The following is a 22,667-nucleotide window of genomic DNA, read 5'->3' as shown; positions in this document are numbered from 1 at the left end:
TATGACTGTGAGCAGTAAGATTTTACCTCTCCCCCCATTGAGTAACTGAGTGTAGACTGCTTTGGCACTTTGAATTCAATTTGCAACAGTTGAAATGCTAACAACAACCAGTGAAAATGAGGTGAAAGATATAACTGGTACATTTTTTTTAAAGTAAAGGATTAATTGGAACTGACAAATCAAGACAGTTGGAGAATGTATAAAACTAGGTGGCTTCCAGGAAAAAAAAAAAACCCCTGTTGAGTCAAAGAGAAACGATTACACACCTGAGGTCCAGGTTCCCCAGTTTCCCCTCTTATACTTCGAAAATCACCAGGCAAGCCCTAGAATAGAAATTTCCTTCGGTTCTTTTAAAAAAATAACATTCATGTTGCCATACTGAACATACAGTCTTAAATAGCTTAACATACAGTAAGTGATGTATTCCCAGACTTTGCACTGATAACGTAAAACCATGGATAATAGCAAAACCTATTATTTTTGATAGGATTAATGAAGGAAGTGCCGAAAAGTTGGCGTAGCTTGTACAAAAGTTAATAAGTGAAACTATTGTATATTGTATATAGATTCCAATGATAAATGGGGAATACTGTAAATCTGTTATTAATTAGTTTCTCCATTTCTAGAGGGAGGAAGGGAAGGAGGAGAGAGAAAGAAAGGAAGAAAGAAAATATCTAAGTGTAAAAATGAGAACATCAATGAAATCAATTTTCTCTCCTGCTCTGATTGCGATGAGCCAGATTTCTGAAAGTATCCCAGTAAAGCACCTTCCTTTAGGTAGATGATACATTAGTAAGTGTACATTAGCAAGGGTAAATAATCCCAAAAACCAAACATAAATTTAGGGCATCATGGGAATGTAAGTAATTGTTTTCAGACCCAGACATCAATACAGGAACCATTGCCAATGGGCCCTACCTAGGAGTGGGTCCTTGGTAACTGCTCAAAGAATTTGGTAATGGCCAAGGCTACTAAAATACATATGACAACACTGCTCCCCTATACTTGCTTTTCAACTTGCAGAGAAAAAAAACCTGATACTTCAAATTAGGATTATTTAAGAAAAAAACATTTATGCATTGATTAACTACTGTGTGTGTGAGAAGGGACTTCAAATTACTTGTAGACTTATAATGACCCCATGGATTTCTTAGGGGTTTCTTAGGTAAGGAATACACAGTGGCTTGGCCAGTTCCTTCCTCTGAAATATAGCCTACAGAACTAGGTATTTGTTGGCGGTCATCCATCCAAGTACTAACTCAGGCTAACACTACTTAGCTTCCAAGCACAGGCCGGATCTGGCACATCTTTTTAAGTCCAAAGACACAGATAAAATATGTATTTGGACATCTAATGTATGGTCTTCAAGAAACAGACACATTTAAGAATAGTTTAATATCTAACTCCCACATGGAGTCTGAAACACTGGTGTCAGTGCCACTTACTGATGCTCCTTGAGGTCCAGGGGGTCCTGGAGAACCCATGTCCCCTTTGTCACCTTTTAATTCCTGTCACAAAAATATCCAAAAATAAAATCAGTACCTATAAGTTCAATACATTGAAAAAAGAAATACGTACTTTTCTATAACTGCAATAATTTTAACATGCTCCCCCCAAAACCATGACCAAGCAACAAATAAAATAATACAACACAAAACTCTTAATTCTCTTCTATATCTATATCATTATATTATCCACATCATTTATATAATCATTCTTTTTGTTATGAACATCATTATACCTTACCGTTGTATTATCTGCTCGGGTTAGTGTCACAATAACAGTTCCTGTTGGTCCAGGAGGGCCCATTAGTCCAAGGTCACCCTGAAATTTAAAAAACACAGTAATTACTGAGAATTATTCTCATATGTGATTACAAAAGCTAGGTTCACATATGCCAAATTGCAGAGGTAAGAAACATACCCACAGAAGAACAATGGGGGAATTGCACATATTTGCACATGACTATGTTTCCATGGGCAAATTAAGAAACTGGGCCAGTTTACAAATAATTATACCCCAGTAACTTGGCTTTGTGAGATCAAACAAGGAGGGGGGGCGGGTTGTTGCTACTGCACATTGTCCAGTTGCTCCTTCTTGGCCCCCTGTGACGACTGGGATTAATAAACAAATCAGGAAACCTTCATCCATGTTTGTCTAGCATTGACCTCATCACACAAAGTGATTTTAGCATCCTAGGATGCTTTCAGGATGGTCACTTCTCGGAGCCCAACATATAGCAACTTCCAGTGAGGATTCATGGAGGAAGTGTCCTGATAATGTGGCAGGATGTTTTCCTCAGAACATGGAAGGCTTCCCATGTTCCATTCAAAACAGCAGGCAGTATGGGGGGAAGCCATGTAGTACTACTTCCCCGTATGGGATGGGGAAGTGTCACTGTGGGCGAGGCGGGATTGCCCTGCCGCCCTGCCGATTCACCATGGAGGTTGGCGAATCGGACCGGGAGACCTCATCTATGTGATGAAGTTCTTAGAAATGAGATCCCTCGACTTCTCATTCACCTAACAAACTACAATTGCCATCTTCTGATTCTGCTGATGGAATGGTATCTTCCATTAATAGAGTCACACAAATGAGAGATTATTCCAGACTAGATTTGGACCAAAGGCAATTTTTTGCTGAAATAGGATATTATATTGGTAATGCAGTGCCAGCATAATTAAAGGTTCTTCTTCTCTACAGCCTTTTACAATCCTTGCTGCTGCCCCAAAATAAAATTTCAGAGGCTATCCCAGCCCTTTTAGGGAAAGCATTGGTGATTGGTATCTCCCTCACCATTCTACTGGTTGAAGTGGTTCTAGAAGTAGATTTATCTCATTGGATCCTACTCTTTGGAATTGAGGTCCATCATGGTACTCCATAGCAAACAGATGCAACTCTTTGCAAAGCAATCATACAACCTTTTGCTTGACATCAAAGGAACTTATAGGAGAAACATTAGCTGTGGTTTCTTGGGCAGCTAACTCATTTATAAAAGTAGAGAAAAAAGAGAAAACAAAACTGAGGCTGGAAGAATAAGGAGTCTGTAGCAGTGACTTCAAGTGAACTGAAATACAAATTAATGGAAACTACCAACCAGGACTCAAAGGATAATCCTCCAATTGGAAAACCACAATGAAGTAGCCAAACCAGCAAAGAAATATAGATTTTAAAAAGCAACATTTTCTTTAATTATGTTTCAGACTTAGAATGCCCACATAAGAAGCATAAATAATGCAGAAAGTATGTGAAGTCCAATATATTGGAGCATACCCTTCAACAATTTACAGATGAAAACTGGGACACGCATGGCCAAACAACATCAGACCATCATCAAAAGGATGCGACCAGGCGACAAGAAGGCAACATTTATTATTTAAAAAATAACAAACATGGCTATTTTAAGCAGAGAAACTTTGGAATTTATGTGCTGAGTTTGGGAAAGCCTGAGTCTACCAGAATTTGCACCCTCCTTTCATCCTCTCCTACTGTGTTTACTGAGTGTAAACTACTTTTTTTTTACCGTGAAATCCATATGCAGCGACTGAAGTAAAGAGGGAAAGGTGAAGGCAGGAGAGAGAACTGAGACATTTTGAAAGTAGCTGAGAAACTGGAATGTTGGAGGATTTCAGTGGAAAAATGGGAGGTTAGTAACATATTATTAGGAAAGCAATAAAACCAAAAACTTAATTAACAAAAACAATTCCAGAGTGTAAGATTTTTTTACCTTAATTCCTTTCGCACCAATGACTTTAGTACCCATGAGACCCTACAAGCCAAAATAAATTTCTGTAAACGCTTACAGAATAAATTAATGGTGGGAATAGTATGGAGGGTGGGGTGCCAAAGATTATTCAGCATTGTTATTCCTATCAAAACCTACAAAATACCTTGGGCCCTGGGACTCCTGGGATTCCTGGTGAGCCCTACAAAGCAAGAATGGACTATTAAATATATATGTATTACATATTCTGAATGGAATATACCAAACATGAAACACAGCTGCTGTATTCTGAATACATTCCAATACCCAACATGTAATTTTCTACAAATATAAAAATGCAAGAAGAATCAGATATATTTAAAACTTGAGTAAAAATGTATTTCTGAAAAAACTGTTATCGATAATAAAACAGTACACTACCCTTTATACTGATTTTCATGCTTTCTCGTATTTAAGTAGAGACTGGATGGCTATCTCTTGGGTGGATTTTAGCTTTATATTCCTTAACAGCAGAGGTTTGTAGTAGATGGACCTTGCTGTTCCTTCCAGGTCTATCTATGCACACCATCCATCCATCCATCCATCCATCCATCCATCCATCCATCCATCCATATCTCCTATCTTCTTCAGACATTCAAAAAGGGTGGATTTATGAAAGATGAAAGAATTTATTACAGATTACCTCTTCAGTTGTTTCCAGGTGCAAAGACATGTAGGGCCATAGATATCCTTTGAACAATGTCATTCTTTAGACAAGAAAGCAGTTCTCTTTTACTTACTGGAAATCCTGGAGGGCCTTCTAGACCAAGCTCTCCTGGTACCCCTCGAGGTCCTGGTTCTCCCTTTACAAAAGGAAAAGTAGGAAGGAAGGAAGACAAATAATTAGTCTGGTAAATAGTTTGTTATTGTTTCATTACTATTGCCATATTATTTGTTAGTGAAGAAGTATCAAAATCACAACCAAATAACAAACAACGGTGGTAGCTTTTTAAAAAATGAAAAGCAACAAAAGAGAGCATATAAGCTGCATAAATAGAGCTCTTGTTTGCTGCTCCATCTCAGGCAGCAAAATGAGATTTGCAAAAGGTTTGCAATATCATATATACTGGAGCTGTATATATTTTTCCAACTGACTTGTTGACAAACTTACTGGAAATCCAGGTCTTCCTGGCATTCCAGGTTCACCTTGGGAACTATAACCACGGTCATATGCAGTTGCAGAGCATCCCTTGGGAATTAAAAGGATTAAAAGGAGAGAGAAAGGATTAATTCATACATTATGTTCAGTATTCAACAAATGGAACACTAGACCAATATCATGGGTCTAAAAGTCGCTAGAAGTTGCTCTCTAAACCACCCATCAGATTATAGGTTTTGGAGGATTTTAGGATTTTGGAATTACAGATATAGGATCCTAAAGCTACATCAGAATAACATCCTAAAAATTGAGTAACAAAAATAAGCAAGACAGCATTTTTATAGTGTTGCTATAGTGTTATCTAGCCATTTTACAGGACATCTGACTTACTTTTAATCCCTTGGTGCCTTTAGGACCCTAGGTACAAAAAACGAAAATGATAAATATATAGAATACAGACATTTAGAAAAATAATAAAATAGGGCTTCTGTGTCCTAGCAAGTGTTCAAAATCATAGAGGACCTGTAAGTACTAAGGTGGCTTGCAATGGCAGAATGATCTTGTGAATGTGCAATCCAATTTTATACATATGTAGTACTAAGAAGCAAGTGCTACTGAGTTGAACAGGATCTGAGCTCATCTTACTGCAGTCTCAGAGAATCAAAATAATAATCTTTTGAGACTTTTAAAGCATATGTTATAAACCATTGAATCTATAATAATTTTCTCTCTGTATATCTGTATTATTAATAATCCATTAGGACACTGTATAAATATTTTTAAATTTGACAGACTGGTTACCTGGTTTTCAATATAAAGTTTCAAGTCAAAATTCTAAACTGGAGATTTGCTTGAATCATGTGGGTCCATCCACAACTCATCAGAAAACCATGGTAGATGCCTCAATATTTTCCAAAAAAGTTAAAACAAGTCTAAAGGAGAGGTTTTGAGGAGGAAAGAAGATGGTGCCATAACCCATTAGGATACTGGAGTAGATACTTCAATTTTCAACAGAGCTTTTGCTTGTGTTCTGAATTGCAGTGGCCAGTTTATTTTTTTTATAGAAGTACATAAGGAGATCTGCCTAAACTTAACAGTATTTTTAAGGCCCAGAAAACAGTTTGATTTTTTGTTGTTGTCAGGTGTGACTTGAGAAACTGCAAGTCACTTCTGGTGTGAGAGAATTGGCCATCTGCAAGGAAGCTGCCCAGGAGATGCCCGGATGTTTGATGCTTTACCATCCCTGTGGGAGGCTTATCTCATGTCCCCGCATGAGGAGCTGGAGCTGACAGAGGGAACCCACCTGCTCTCTCCAAATTAGACCCACTGACCTGTTGGTCAGCAGTCCTGCCAGCACAAGGGTTTAATCCATTGCACCACTGGAGTCTCCAACAGCTTGACATACTACTGGTTAGATTACTACATTTTTAAAAAGTGCATTGTAAATAGGATAGAGCTGTCTGGTGTAATCCTCACAATACTCCCGAGGTTAAAAAAAAAAAAGAGGGATAGGAAGAAAGTAAACAAGAGACTCCTATGGACCACTGGAATATATTCAGTTAACAAAGACAAAAGAATTTTTTTGGAAGTATTTGACCAACATGTTAGATATCAATATCATATTTTCAAGTTATCACCTGATAAATATCAAGAGTATAATAGGAAATGTATTGGAACCACATTATTATGGAATACTCTAATCTTACCTTATCTTGGGATATACTCTTGCTGTGTTTCTCCATTAATGCAACTCTCCATGGTACATAGCATGATATTTGGTATTTTTTTGGTAATACGAAACAAAGTTCCCCAATACTTTTTCTAGACAATGCTATTGTTCTTAATTAATGTTAATAAAATGTTGTGAGCATTTGAAACTATTATAAACAAAAACTTACTGGTAATCCTGGTAAACCCTCTTGCCCTGGGAATCCTGGGAATCCTCGCTCACCCTGGAAAACAAAAAGACTGAAAGAGAAGCTGACAAAGGCTCATCTGTATGGGATGCTTAATTCAAAGCCAGTCTGTGACAGAAATGCTCTGGACTGGCCTCATTCATCATCCCAAATCCATGGCTGGTCAAAATTTAGCTGGTCCACCACCTTACAGAGCTTTATTACTGTTGGTCCTGCCAGATGACTGCCATTATAAGAACTGCTGGCTATTGTGGATGTGACAAGCTGACATCTGCAGAGGTGCCTGCATCATCAGCAAGAAGGAAGGAGGGAATAATTTGTGGCTGGCTGACAGTGTCACTGGTAGAAAACTCCACACTCCAGGATTCCATAGGATAGAAACATGACATTTAAAGTGGTACTAAACTTCTATAATTAGGTAGTATGGCTACAACCATACATAGTCTAGAGCAGCAATTCCCAAAATGACAGAAGCTTCAGTCAGCATGGCCAACTGTCAGGAATTCTAGGAGATGAAATCCAAAATATTGGAAGGAGAAAGTCTGAGAATGCCACAGGATGATACTGCACTAACTGTGCGCCTGATGGACAGGCTATTGGTTGTTTTATCCTTACCTTTGTCCCATTGCACCCTGGTATACCTAAACGTCCTGGAGGGCCAGCATTTCCAGGCTTACCCTAAAAATAATTACACAATTGCCAAGGTAATTATTACTGCAGTTTCAGCATTATTCACAGTTAACTTAGTGAAACTGAATGCAATTATAGCTGAACTGGTAAGATCTTTAAGAGTTATACAGCTAGCAATTGTAAGGAGATGAATGCAAAAACAACACTGGAATGTATTATACTTACTGGTAGGCCTGGGGGCCCTGAATAACCAGGGATTCCTGGTATACCCTAGTGATAAGAAAGAACAAAAGGAGAAATTAACAGAAGGCTTTTTATTAAATGCAAGAATTTTCAATAAAAATTGATACAGGTCCAAAAGCATTTTTTGCTAAGGTTAGCACGGGGGCTTTTATACCAGTAAACATTATTTAATCTGGTAAAGTAGAACAATTTTAGATAAAGATGGAAATATTTAGAAACACTGCTACCAAAAACATGCTTAACAGATAGCACTTTAAGGATACTCCTAGACAGATTGCTCCTAAGCACTACCAATCCAATGTCATTGTGTTGACATTCTAATTAGATTTGTTCTAGTACTAAAAAGGATGGAAAAATTACAGAAAACACAGGAAGGTTGCAAATAGAACACAATGTTGTCTCTCTGGATCTTTCTTCTTTCCAGGAAGAAGCAGAGCAAATTCACAATATAAGCATTGGGTTGCTGTGAGTTTTCCAGGCTGTATGGCCATGTTCCAGAAGCAATTTCTTGTGATGTTTCATCCACATCTATGGCAGGCATCCTCAGCGGTTGTGAGGCAACCTCTGAGGATGCCTACCATAGATGTAGGCAAAATGTCACAAGAAAATGCTTCTGGAACATGGCCATACAGCCCGGAAAACTCAAGTACTTTTGGTCAAGAAAAAACTTTCCATCTATCGCTGGCTGCCCCTGAGAGCCCTTTTCATCTGGCCTTAGATATCACCCCAGAGTTCTTTTGACTGTTGTCCATTCAACTTTTAATTGGGTTTAATCATTGTGGCCTGGTCAGTGAATTCCATTCTAAACTGGACGTTGAGTATTGATATAAAATACTTTACTTCACAATCTAAACCTCAGCACTCCTGCACTTTAAGATCTTGTGTTTTAAAATTATGAAACCTGTACCTAATCTTGTAGTCTTCTACACTAGCATTTTATATCACTTTGCCCAGAGTTATAATGCTCTACTTTATATTGCCCTTTATCCCTAATTTTTGCCATCTGGCATTTGCACTTTATCCATCAGACCTGTCCTCACAACTGATTTGCACCAGCCCGCCCGCCCGAGCCCAGAAACTGTTTACTATTTCAGGTCATTGGTTGTTTGTTTGATGCTTGTTTTATTCTGTGTTATGTTGTTTGTTTTATATTGTTTTATGATGCTGTTTATAAATATTAATGTGTTATATTTTAACTATGTTGATCAGGCTTGTCCCCATGTAAGCCACCCCGAGTCCCTTTGGGAGATGGAGGGGGGATACAAAAATAGAGCCATAATAATAATAATAATAATAATAATAATAATAATAATAATAATAATAATAATTGTTATTACCCCATGATTTTAGATACATGAAACAACTATGCAACAACATATTATCTACTAGTACAAGACTACAACTAAGCAACTATTAAAAATAACAAAACAGAAAGACAAAGAGAAAACAAGCACACATGAACAAAACAAACAAATAAACAAAAAGGTCTACGAACATCCCACTATCAGATGGTTATTATGCCTTGTGAGTTTACTCCCTTTAAATATTAAGAATGAGACCCTTTTCATTAGTTTATTAATAACATAAGAAATTCAGCCTAGAGGAAGATGAAGTTGCCTTAAATAAGCAAGCTTTTCCTTTTGAAAATAACTGTATTTGTTTTCTTTGAGTAAGCTGTTTATTCTTTGGAAAGCACCCTGCAAGAATCATGTACATTCCCATTATTGAAGTTGAAAGAATTCTATTACAGAAATTGTAATTATTGCAGTATATGAATGTTTATTATCCATAACAACCACATGCACAAATTTAACCAACCATGTTTATAACAGTACACCCTCCCCAAGAAACATTTATGGTTTCTGCTAATGCCATCAAGTCAGCTTCAGTTTATGGAGATCCCATGAATGAGAAACATTGAACTCACACTACCATCAATAGCCCAGCTCAACTCTTGCAATCTCAGGGCCATGGCTTTCTTGATTTGAATCAATTCATCAGTAATGCAACATTTCTCTTTTGCTACTGCTTTCTACTTTGCCAAGCATCACTGCCTTTTCTAGTGAGTAAAAAAAAAACTAATTTAGATTTATATGCAAACCACTTGCTGAAGACTGGCAGCCTCTAGTAGTTGCATTCACTTTTAAAAAATGTTGAGCTACATTCTCATTTATAATTTGTTTCGTCGTTAGTAAATTTATATGGGATTTTAAACTGTGGTAACATTTGCAATATTTAATTATTGTTCACCCCAGAAAGAGTTACACTCTCACATTTAAGTTAACCTTTATAGTTTTGAATGTAAAAGGAGAATATCTGTACACAAAATACCAACCCTTGAACCTTTAGGCCCAGGAATGCCTACTGGCCCTGGAAATCCCTAGAAAACAAAAGGAAAATAAAATTAATTACATTAAAAATGTATTTTTATAGAAGATCCAAGAAAGTAAATTAATTGTTCTTCTGTGAAATTTCACTTGTCTTCTAGCCATTAAAAGAACTACAATATCAAGCAAAAAAGTGCCATCTCCACCATCCATTACTCTGGCTAGATCTTTCGGAATGTAGATTAACTGCTTTGAAATAGATTATATGAGTCTACACTCCCATATAACCAGTTCAATGCAGTTAATCTGTATTAATACACTGGATTATATGGCATTGTAGATGGGACCAATGTTTTGCTATAAGATGTCTACTGCATCCATTGGTTACCAATTAATCTTTCATTAGCATCAGTGGCTTTGTCTCATTTCTGATCATCCTTGAATTTGCTGCGATGTGGTTGCCAAGATCAAGCACCCCAAACACATACAGTATTTCCCTTTTTTTTTTCATTCTCTATCTCGACATCACTTTAACTGTTGTGCCGAATGTCTTACATATTCCAGAGTTATAGTCTTACATATGCCAGAATAATTTATCATAACCTCCCTTTTAATTATAAAGGATTCATTTAGTCTCATCAGATTACAACATACCTTGGGTCCTTGCAACCCAGGAGGACCTTCTGGACCGGGAAATCCCATCTGACCAGATTGACCTGGATAACCAGGAAAGCCTTTTTCACCCTATAAGAAAAAAGAATCGGCATAAACCTCTAGAAATGTCCATGTGGCCTGTGCTGAAAATTCACTGTAGATTTTAAAAGGTCTAGAAGTGTTTGCATGCTTATAAAACTTGATTTTTTAAAGAATAGGTACAATTCCCCTAATGATGATCCCAATGAGATAAAGTACATTGAGAGACAATGGCTTCAACTGAATCCTCTGCCACACCTGTCTCGTGTTGCTACTGTGGAAATGATCCTCGACCTTCCTCTTATACTCCATCTTGGCCTGCCGGATGCCTTTCTTGAGAAGAATGAGATTGAGAGAAACTAAGGAGAGCCCAGAGAAGGGTGGGGGGTCTGTCTTAAGAAGAAAGTCTTATGTCTCCTTGAGAGTAGCAGGATTGTCAGAGAACGTCCCGGGCTGTGGCGCAGGCTGGAGAGCATGCCAGCTGCAACCAGCTGCAATGAATCACTCTGACCAGGAGGTCATGAGTTCGAGGCCCGCTCGGAGCCTGTGTTTGTCTTGTCTTTGTTCTATGTTAAAAGGCTTTGAATGTTTGCCTATATGTGTAATGTGATCCGCCCTGAGTCCCCTTCGGGGTGAGAAGGGCGAAATATAAATGCTGTAAATAATAAATAAATAAATAAATAAATAAATAAATAAACGTCAAATATTAAAAAAAAAACCCCAATGCCTTGGGTCTCCTCAAGAGTACCGGAACTTGAGGGAAAACTCAAGTTTTTCCCAATTTGTTTTTTATAAATTGAGTGGACGGGAACTGCGCTTGCTTGTGTGATAAATCTGAAAATGGGTGATTTCAGGAGAAAAGACAAGAATGAATAAAGTGGGATGAGATCTGAGAAACAATACAATTCACTTTCAAACGCAACGGGATATAACATCACAGTAATATGACGTCCCGTCCCTGCCTCATGGGATGAGGTCCTAAGACTCTTATATCTGAGCATTAATATCTCTCCCTTCAATAAGCCTCATAATACAATTTAATATTAGAAATATGCTTTCCTTAGCATCACATGTTTCAAATTTTATTCTAGGTTTCTCACCACCTAAATATATCTGGAAATTTCATTCTGCCATTAATAGAGATCATTTGGAAGTACATCATGGACTCCAGTTCCACAGGGGATATATCCCAGGGCTTTGCATGGATATGAGAAACTGTGAATAATAATAAACCCTGTTGAACGAATAATTTCTACTCAAGTTGACCACAGAGTCATGCTGGAGGACACATTTTTAGGCACTGGAGGTGTGTTAGGTCCTCTAGCATGACTCCATGGACAATGTCTGGCAGAGGCACACCATAACATTGCCTGGAAGACCTAGGAATTGTGTAGAGAGGACATATTTTATCAGATGCAGGTAAGGGAAACCACTGGTACAAGTTCTTTTCATTGCTGCAATTTCCCTCCAAAGGGGTAAATTTAATCTTCCCAATTTTTCTAAATCTCTTTTAGTTTCTTTCCAATTTTTTAACAAAAGTTTTGAAATAATACACTATTGTTCTTCATAATTGTAACTTCCAGTTCTTTAATTCTTTTTCTCGCCACTTTAAAATTGGAAAGAACTATTAATTCTTTGTTTTATCACAGTACTCATTAACCCTGGAGGAAGTCCCAAAATGCCTTATTTCTCAACCCCACAAGATCGTTCCTTGAGTCTGATGGATTTTGTGCCATTATCATAAGATCATCAGCCTAAGGCCGGTTCCCCACAGGGGAATAGTCTGGTCCAGCCTGGGTTTAACTCATAGGAATGATGGTGTTTTAAACCAGTGTTTTATAATATTTATTGTTGATGCTGTTTACTCGTGTTTTGCCTGATTTTGTTTGTTTTTATATTAATTTGAGCTGCCCCAATTCCCCTGAGGAGATGGGGTGGGATACAAATAAAGTTTATTATTATTAAAGTATAGTAAAGGTAATGTTTTTCCCCCCTGACATTAAGTCTAGTCATGTCCAACTCTGAGGGTTGGTGCTCATCTCCATTTCTAAGCTGAAGAACCGGCATTGTCTGTAGACACCTCCAAGGTCATGTGGCCAGCATGACTTCATGGAACGCTGTTACCTTCCCACCGGAGCGGTACCTATTGATCTACTCACATTTGCATGTTTTCAAACTGCCTAGGCTGGCAGAAGCTGGGGCTAACAGTGAGAGCTCACTCCACTTCCCAGATTCGAACCTCTAAACTTTCAGTCAGCAAGTTCAGCAGCTCAGCGGTTTAATCCGCTGTGCCGCCGGGGGAGTTTAAAATGCATGATTAAAACAGGCTGGGTAGTCTGCCAGAAGAGACTGGTCTTCATCTGTGTTTTAAATTCCAACAGCTAATTTAGCTGCCAGACCTCTTCTGGCAGATTGTTCTATATCGCATTAAAAACATTTTTATTTATTTATATATAATATAGGAATTTGTGTTTATTTCACATAAACTCAGACATTTCTTGTTACATTCATATAGCATACCTACATATTGCAGCTAACACTCTTAGGTACATAGTTTGGAAAGCTCTATCCTAAAAAAATGTATGAAAGAGATAGTTTGGTTATTATCTTAAGTTATAAATTTGCAGTATTTTAGAATGGCATTATGCTATTCTAACATTTGCCACTGGAGGGAGTACACCACTGTCTTGTATAATTGTCAAAATTATCAGTATTCTTATACTCTAGAATTACAATGTTCTATTTGAATCTACTAATATTTGAGATGAACAACAGTGAAATGCACACACCCCCTTACCTTACTGCCTTTTGTCCCATCGCAATAGCAGTGGTTTTTGCCTTTGCATACACAGTTCTAAAAAGAAAAAGAAAAAAGCATTTTTACAAAAGCCATAGCTTATTTGTTTTTATTAAAACATGTAATTTATTATGTCATTTAAAATGTGTGTTTACTTTTTATTTTTGCCTTGGTCAGACCACACCTGGAATATTGTGTCCAATTCTGGGCAACGAAATTTAAGGGAGATGTCGACAAGCTGGAATGTGTCCAGAGGAGGGCGGCTGAAATGATCAAGGGTCTGGAGAACAAGCTCTATGAGGGTGACTTAAAGAGCTGGGCATGCTAGCCTGCAGAATAGAAGGCCGAGAGGAGATATGATGAGGGCCATGTATAAATATGAGAGGGGAAGTCATAGGGAGGAGGGAGCAAGCTTGTTTTCTGCTGCCTTGGAGACTAGGATGTGGAACAATGGCTTCAAACTACAGGAAAGGAGATTCCACTTGAACATTAGGAAGAACTTCCTCACTGTGAGAGCTGTTCAGCAGTGGAACTCTCTGCCCCGGACTGTAGTGGAGGTTCCTTCTTTGGAGGCTTTTAAACAGAGTCTGGATGGCCATCTGTTAGGGGTGCTTTGAATGTGATTTTCCTGCTTTTTGGCAGGGGGTTGGACTGGATGGCCCACGAGTTCTCTTCCGACGCTAGCATTCTATGATTCTATATCTATATAAGAAGTTTCCATTTAAACTTTTACATTAATTAAAATCACAAAACCTGAAACTCCCAGAGACATATCAATGCATTTGAATTATCATTAGAATCATTAGATGGTACAGTCCCATCACTTGATTCTTTTTTTCACAAACCAGAACCTTGAGGACCAGAAATAAGAAATAGGCTTCCATATATCAAACTGTATTCACTATAATTTTGGATGATCTCTGAATAACTTGCAGGATTTTCCCCGCCCCTCTATTGGTTTCTTCATATATTTTTATTGACTTCTTCTGAATCATGCCCTTCCCAGCAGGCTCAGGCCAAACCAAGTTGCTGCAACTTCTCGTAGCTTGTTTATGCATCCTTGTTAATAATGTTTTCCATGTTGATGAAACTCTGATTTTATTTGGCTGCATGTGTCCTAATTTTCATCTGTGAAAGACTAGAAGGTATGTTAACAGTTCAAAACTGATTGCTTCCATTACAAAGCTATTGCAACTTGCAAGGATATTAGTAGTTTCTCAATTCACAAAGAATGTGGATTAGAGACCTCAAGAGTGAGAAGGAAAGAGAACCAAGAAAAGAAAAAGAAATTCTGCCATGGGGGTGAAGTTCTTTGTATTGGAATTTATGAGCCAAAACATTGGTTTCAAGCTTCTCGTCTTATGTACTGAGTTTTTGGAACGTTGCTTGCGATTTTCATTGGTTACACTCTGGGTGGCTTTCTAACCCTCTTCCTTTCATCTAACAGCTCCTTCCCATGACAAATGTTTTGTGGCTTCTAGGGTGGCAAGACCAAATTACAAGCCGAATCTCAACAAAACACAACGATTTCAAATCGTTTGCCTAATTGGACCAATTAGTGAAATCTTATATTGTTCACCAGACTGAGAAGTCACCTGATACCTATAGGTATTTTGAAACATTTTTTAAACAATTCCAAATGCCAACTCCTTGAAGAGAATTAAGTGTACATGTGTGGCACACACATGTAAATCTTCATACTGCATTGTTGCAGGCAATCATTTTAGTATGAAAAAATTCCTAAAACTGTGCAATCTCTGAAGACTCTTGATTCATTACTTGGATCTTTCTCTGTCATAGAGCTGGGTAGATATCACCATTTCAAACTGCACAGATTATGTCATTAATTAATAGGCTTTTTAGGTTCAAGAAATTCAAAGATAAAAGTGACAGAAGGTGGCCTTGCAAACTTTTCAAATTCCAACTTGAGGAAGGAAGTACAGTAGAGTCTTGCTTATCCAACATAAACGGGCTGGCAAAACGTTGGATAAGCGAAAATGTTGGATAATAAGGAGAGATTAAGGAAAAGCCTATTCAACATCAAATTGCGTTATGATTTTACAAATTAAGCACCAAAACATCATGTTTTACAACAAATGGACGGAAAAAGCAGTTCAATACATAGTAACTACTATGTAGTAATTACTTTATTTATGAATTTAGCACCAAAACTTCACAATGTATTGAAACATTGACTACAAAAACATTGACTATTAAAAGGCAAACTGTGTTGGATAATACAGAACGTTGGATAAGCGAATGTTGGATAAGTGAGACTCTACTGTATTACTATTTTTCTTATTTCATAACTTCCAGCCATCCCTATTTATCCAAGATTATCTTGATTAATCCAGTGTCTTCCCACTTTTCAGCTGCTTTCAAAATACCCCAGTTTGCTTCTCCTCTCTTCTCCCTGAACTTTTTCCTTTGTCACTGGCTTACTTTAGTTACTCCACACTGAGTTTAAAGTACCATCTTGACTAGACTGTGATGTTGCTTGTTCACATGTATATGGTTTTTATTTATTCCGTATTTAAAATAATTGTTTAAAGCACTGTCCATTCCTAGATTCATATGTATGTCATTTATTATTTAAGGTAGGCATGGAAGTGGGTTTAGTAATGAGAATATTTCTTGTTTCTGTAAGTTAGGTATAAATAAACTCTCTGCAGTAGCAGTTTTCAGGTTTTTTTCATGTTAGGAGCAACTTGAGAAACTGCAAGTCACTTGTGGTGTGAGAGAATTGGCTGTCTGCAAGAACATTGCTCAAGGGACGCCCAGATGTTTGTGATGTTTAACCATCCTGTGGGAGGCTTCTCTCACGTCCCCGTATAACTGGTTCTCAACCTGTGGGTCCCCAGATGTTTTGGCCTTCAACTCCAAGAAATCATAACAGCTGTTAAACTGGCTGGGATTTCTGGGATTTGTAGGCCATAATACCTGGGGACCCACAGGTTGAGAACCACTGCCATATGGGAAGTTGGAGCTGACAGGCAGAAGCTCACCCTGCTCCCTGGATTCGAACCTTCCAGCACAAGGAAGTAACCTATTTCACCACTGGGGGCTCACAATTTTCAGTGTGTTAGACTACCATTCTGGAGACCAGGGTTCAAATTCCTGATTGGTGATGGAAACCCACTGGGCAAGTCATACTCTCTCAACCTCAGAACAAATCTTGCCAAGAAAACTCTGTGATAGATTTGATTAGGGTTGCCGTAAGTCAAAACCAATCTGAAAGCACAAAATAAAACAGTAGCAACAACCAAATACAGTATATTTCTTTTCCACATTTTCTTTCTAGCCTCTTACACAACTTCCACGGCTGCTCATCTCCAGAGATTGTAAAAAGTTACTCTTTGGGACTACAACACTCAGACTCCTCTTGCCAGTTTGCCAGGGGATTCTGGGAGCCATGGACGAAAAAAAAAAAAGGTAGTGATAATTCCCATCAACTCTCCATCTGAGAAGGAAGAGGAAGATGAGAAAGTTCATGAACTCTGTTCCATTCATGGAAGAAAAATTAGGATCCAAGCTAAGGTTTGTTTTCATGTTCCTTGAATTATAATTCTGACTGTCGTCCAACCACACATTCAGGACTGTACAGTGGAATGTTAAGAATAAAAGGTGACTTCTTTTCAACAGAAAATCACAGCTCCATTGACTGATTTTGTTTACTTTATAAAGTCCGGTTATTGCTGTCCGGGCTACTCTGCTTGTGCTGAATTGGAACTGTCAGTGAAAGGGCAAAGCAAGCTGACACAGCACTGCGCTAGAAGAAGAGGCAGAACACAGCGCCAGCCTAGTGTAATTGGACATGTAATTTGTTTTAAATTAAAACTTGAATGCCTTAGAATGATGAGATGGGAAAGTTAAATAAGAATCGAGTCAGTGGGCTATAACAGATATGCAACTTGGAAAAAAAACCCTTTCTTTTTGGGTCCCTACTTTCATAGTTTTATAGCGTAATACCGTATTTTTTAAAAAAAAATTCTAAGGAAATTAAGCAGTTTTTAGGATGAAACTTTATATATGTGTATGTGTATCTGCATTCCTAAACTTTTTGAAAGTTTCATCCTAAAAACTGCTTAATTTCCTTATAATGTTTTTTTTTAAAAAAAAAAAATACGGTGTTACACTATAAAACTATGAAAGTAGGGACCCAGAAAGAAAGGGTCCCTGCCCTACAATGGCAAAAAAACCCTCATTCAGGATTTTCATGCAATACACTATATATGTGTATGTGTATCTGTATTCCTAAACTTTTTGAGTGTATTGCATGAAAACCCTGAATGAGGTTTTTTTTTTGCCATTGTTTGAGCTCTATCAAAAGTTGCAAGGTATTTCTCTGTTGCAGGGGAATTTTTTTTAATATTTAGAGGGAGGAGATTAAATAAGACAGTATATTCCACAACAGTTATACATAATTTGTAGGTCTTGACAAAATTCTGCAAAAGAATCAACTAGAGTAAATATTGTCTCCTGCCAGTACCACTATCAAGGGTTTATAGCAAAACATCCTAGGTTTAGTCTAAGAATACTGTTTTACATTTTTCTCATCAGTAAATAAAGGTGCAGCTGATGGAATCCAATGGCCATGAACTGTGGAGCCTGGAGCCTTCACTTGCTTGTTTATGACTTTCTACTTTGAGGAGCAATGTTAGAAAACAATCTTTGTATCCAAAGGCTAAATTCAGTCCTTGGCATCTCCAGAAAAGGCTGGAAAGAAACTTTACAGGGATGTGGCACTGCCATACGATGTAATCAACAATATTAAATTACTTTTAAAAATCGTGTCAGTATGAGAACATACTGCAAGTCGCTTCTGGCGTGAGAAAATTGGCCATCTACAGCGACGTTGCCCAGGGGATGCCCGAATGTGTTGCTGGGAGGCTTTTCTCATGTCCTTGCAAGCTAGAGCTGACAGACAGAAGCTCACCCTGTCTCGCGGATTCGAACCGGCAACCTTCAGGTCAGCAACCAACCTTCAGGTCAGCAGTTCACCAAGGTTTAACCCACTGCACAACTGTAGATGGAATAATGGTTTGAATGGCATTGGTTCTGAATTCTGGTCTAAATAATATAAAATTGAGAGGGGATTTCTCCCATCTTGCTTTTTGGAATAATACCCAATATTTGCAGACCCTACCACCAGACAAAGACTATAGGTAGTCGAAACCCTGTTGTGGATCAGGAGTCTACTCATCCTTTACAAAGAATCAAGAAAATAAACAAGAAAGTTTACTCCGTTGTGAATGCAACTACCCTTCATCATACTTTGAATGCAACAGTTTGATTGTGATTTGTAACCACTTATCTGACATTTATATTCATTTAATGTACATAATGCAATGTTCAATGATATCTAATAAATTGTTCTTATTTCATTAGTGGGTACTTGTCATTCGGAGAACTGTAAACAGAATTTCTTGAGAGGCCAGGAGATGAAGAGGAAGAGGCCAGGAGATGAAGCTATTCAATGCTAATTAAAGTGATTAACTACAACATTCACACTGGCCAACTGACAAAGAGTTCTTCTCTCACCCTGGACTTTCCACAGATATATAAACCTTCCTTGCTTAGTTTCTCCATACCTCACAACCTCTGAGGATGCCTGCCATAGATGTGGGCGAAACGTCAGGAGAAAATACTTCTAGAACATGGCCATACAGCTCGGAAAACATACAACAACCCAAGATCTATAGGTACCAGAGTCATATCAGACCCCAAACTCAGTCATTTTCAAACTTCTGTCTGAATGTTCCCACAACATGTGAAAGGCCCTTGTATTTGTGGAGATTCGTGGGAGAAAAATGCATGCAGGTTGTTTTCTTCATGGCTGTTCGCTGAGGAACAATCCAATTAAATAACAAACGTGTATTGGCTATTCTCCAGTGAACCTCACCTCTAGGTTAACAGTGCTGAATTTCCACATTTGTGTAGTATAGCCACACCACTATTTTCCAGCACACAAATACTTTTGCGTATTATTTTGACTGATGGAAGCTTGATCATAATTGATAAACACAAAAGCAACATTCTTCCAGCTCATCATATAACTCCTGGGAAGATGTTATTTTTCTGTTTATGGCGGCACTGATGGAGGAAATACGACTGAAGCAAACTCTCCATTTGCCCCATTTGCACTGGAATGCTTGTACAGCAGAATGCTTTCATGTGAAGGCACGTAGACTCTTGTGCAACATTCTTCTAGCCAAGTGGACCAAAAAGAAAAAAGAGAGAAGAAGATGGAGGAGGAGGGAGCAGAGTCTACCACTGCAAAATGCTCCTTCTTTGCATATACTGAATGATACCAAACATCTGTTCAATACTATCAAGATCAGAAGACAGATTACCCATTACGCACGAATCACACTGGGTGATCTAGATGCATTCACCATATCATTCTATTAATTTTATCTCTGCTAATTTTCTTCCCTATTTTTCTACCAAATGGTGCTCAAGGTATTTGGCAATAAAACATAAAATAAAATGCAGGATTAAAAAAAAACAGTCAACAAAAAAGAATGTAAACATTAATAAAATGCAGTCAGCTAAATAATTTAAAGCTTGTCTGATTAAAACTGTCCTCCCTTGCTACTGGAAGGTCATCACAGAAAGGGAAGATAGGCCTTCCTTGGCAGAAGAGATTTGTAGTTAATATAATTTATCTCATGGGGTTATGAGGGAAAAGGGAGACCAAGGACAATCATGGGTGACATCCTGTGCCATTTCTAGGAAAGGTGGCACAGAAGATGCAATAACGCTATGTAATATCTGGGTTATAAATGCCATTTTCTAATTGGTTCTATTATAAAAACATGGAAAATGTTTATTAAATTGCAAAGAATTGTTTTTGCAAGACATCCTGCAGCAAATTTTGCTATAGTTTTTCCATGAATACCTCAACAAGTCTCAAGTAATTCCACCTAGTTTGTGGCAGCCACAAAAACAAAGTTTCTGGAGTATAACAAGTACTTTCAAAGTAAGTACCGGACAATAAAACAGGAATAATTCTTTCAAACCAGGGGGAAAAAATTAATTTTGTTACATAGTGTAATTAATGAACAAAATTATATGCAGTTATCACCCATATTTTAAATCCAGCAAGTGAAACTTTTCAGACTTTTGACAGTTGAAATGGATGCTGTTCCTCCAAAGAATGTGTGTAGGTAAGAAATAAATATTTTCTGAAACACTTTTCATACTTCTAGGTGATAAACCTGAACTTCATAACCACTTAGGATAAGATGGCACTTTAGCCAGGCATGCAGACATAGCAATCTGACTCATGTTATTTATGCCTATGGTATGCAGGTCAGGTGTCAAACTGTTATTTCCTCAAATAAAGATTGAAACATAAAGCTGACTGTATGTCTGGCTACTGGTTTAAAAGACTGAAATGGCAAATAAATAGGTAAAGGTAAAGGTAAAGGTTTTCCCTTGACATTAAATCTATTTGTGTCCAATTCTGGGGGTTGGTGCTCATCTCCATTTCTAAGCTGAAGAGCCAGTGTTGTCCGTAGATGTCTCCAAGGTCATGTGGCCGGCATGACAGCATGGAGTGCTGTTACTTTCCTAGCGGAGAGGTACCTATGGATCTACTGACATTTAGATGTTTTCGAACTGCTAGGTTAGCAGAAGCTGGGGCTAATAGCGGGAGCTCACCCCACTCCCAGATTTGACTTGCCGACCTTTTGGACAGCAAGTTCAGCAGCTCAGCGGTTTAACCCACTGCACCATCAGGGGTCCTATGGCAAATAAATAGCTGGAACCAATTATCTTGTAATGGCAGACTACAGAATGGACAACTTGGACCACCAGAGACTTGGTTGATAAATTCCACTCAACAAATGTGATGCTCATTAGATGTCCTTTGATAATATCACTCTATCTCATAAGTTGGCAATTATATTAAAATTGAATATAGACAAGTCATCTTTTCTTATACCCACTAATCTTTCTTATCAACCAAACATTATTAAGTCTTTATGCTGACAATAATAGACTCTTATTAACTTTTTGCCATGTGGGTCACCTTCAGCTTCTTGAATAAAGTGGGAGGCAAGAACATAATAAATAAATAAAATTGCCTTGAATCAGTAAATGAACCTTGCTCTCCAAAGACTGAGGAGTGGTGATTCAGTAGACCCAACAAATTAGAGTCTGAAGAAGTATGTGAAGAAGGAACTGAGGTCACACAATCCAGCATTCCTCCCTTGATGTGGCTTGGCTGCTTCAGTGCTGGAATGCTGTGGGCCTTTGTTTTAAGGTAAACACCATGATCCAAGTTTTGACTGCTCTGTGTAAAAAAAATTTCACAATCAGTTTGTTTTGGATTATGGATATGCCAATTTTTGCTCTTCTGTGTGGCCTGGATGTAATATAATTATTAAGAGATATACTCCAAATCCCAGACACATACAATAATCCAGGTGCTTTAGAGGACCCATGCACCAAATTTCAATATCTTGGTGAGAGAAGTAAATCAAAACAATTCAAATATTCTGATGCCATTTGACAACTAGCTGCAATTGAAGTGTGTGGGACAGAGCAGAGGCAACAGGAACACCCCTTCTTGTAGTGCAGGCATTTCACAGATGAACACTGGGGCACATGTTGTCAAGAACTACCAGAATGTGGTCAAGATATTAATTTGGAAAAATAAATAAGCTAGAAAAGGCTGCAACATGCTGCTTTTGCCCAAGCCTCCTGGAAAGGAAAGATGTCACTGCCTTCTCTTTCCCTGCTAAGTCAACAGGAGGAGAGAAGACAATTGAAATAAGATGAGAACAAAGGGGAAAGTGGGAAAAAAAGAGAAATGAGGACATTTGAAAAGCAGCTGAAAAAGTGGGACAATAGATCAGTCAAGACAATCCCAGGTACATTGAGATAGTTTGAGGCTGCAGAACAACAGACATGGGCTATAAAGGCACAAAGTTTGAGTCTGGTAGAAACTTCAATAATGTATTCAAAGCTAAAGAAAATATCTGAGAAACTTTTATGTTAAATTAATGTGAACAGCACATACATGCAACTGTGATCTGCATGCAATGTTTGAAAACTGATTATGATGTAGATACAGATATACAGTAGAGTCTCACTTATCCAACATAAACGGGCCGGCAGAACGTTGGATAAGGAAATATGTTAGATAATAAGAAGGGATTAAGGAAAAGCCTATTAAACATCAAATTAGGTT

At 37.9% G+C, this 22,667-nt stretch overlaps 1 protein-coding gene across 1 annotated transcript in view; it reads right to left on the bottom strand.

Moving 5' to 3' along the window:
- The window catches only part of col4a3 (collagen type IV alpha 3 chain), a 107,104-nt gene that overhangs the window by 50,935 nt on the left and 33,502 nt on the right, over positions 1–22,667 (bottom strand). Inside the window, exons 2-15 of the mRNA XM_008106255.3 lie at positions 13,469–13,525; positions 10,633–10,722; positions 9,987–10,031; positions 7,634–7,678; positions 7,394–7,456; positions 6,761–6,814; positions 5,253–5,279; positions 4,875–4,952; positions 4,504–4,566; positions 3,891–3,926; positions 3,728–3,769; positions 1,747–1,824; positions 1,446–1,508; positions 267–323 (exon numbers count right to left, since the gene is read on the bottom strand). Coding sequence (XP_008104462.1) covers positions 267–323; positions 1,446–1,508; positions 1,747–1,824; positions 3,728–3,769; positions 3,891–3,926; positions 4,504–4,566; positions 4,875–4,952; positions 5,253–5,279; positions 6,761–6,814; positions 7,394–7,456; positions 7,634–7,678; positions 9,987–10,031; positions 10,633–10,722; positions 13,469–13,525 — 798 coding nt within the window. The remainder of the gene's footprint in view (positions 1–266; positions 324–1,445; positions 1,509–1,746; positions 1,825–3,727; positions 3,770–3,890; positions 3,927–4,503; positions 4,567–4,874; positions 4,953–5,252; positions 5,280–6,760; positions 6,815–7,393; positions 7,457–7,633; positions 7,679–9,986; positions 10,032–10,632; positions 10,723–13,468; positions 13,526–22,667) is intronic.

The sequence above is a fragment of the Anolis carolinensis genome, chromosome 3 (genome assembly GCF_035594765.1).
Source record: "Anolis carolinensis isolate JA03-04 chromosome 3, rAnoCar3.1.pri, whole genome shotgun sequence".
NCBI lineage: Eukaryota > Metazoa > Chordata > Lepidosauria > Squamata > Dactyloidae > Anolis > Anolis carolinensis.
This window is presented reverse-complemented; position numbering and strand designations above follow the sequence as displayed.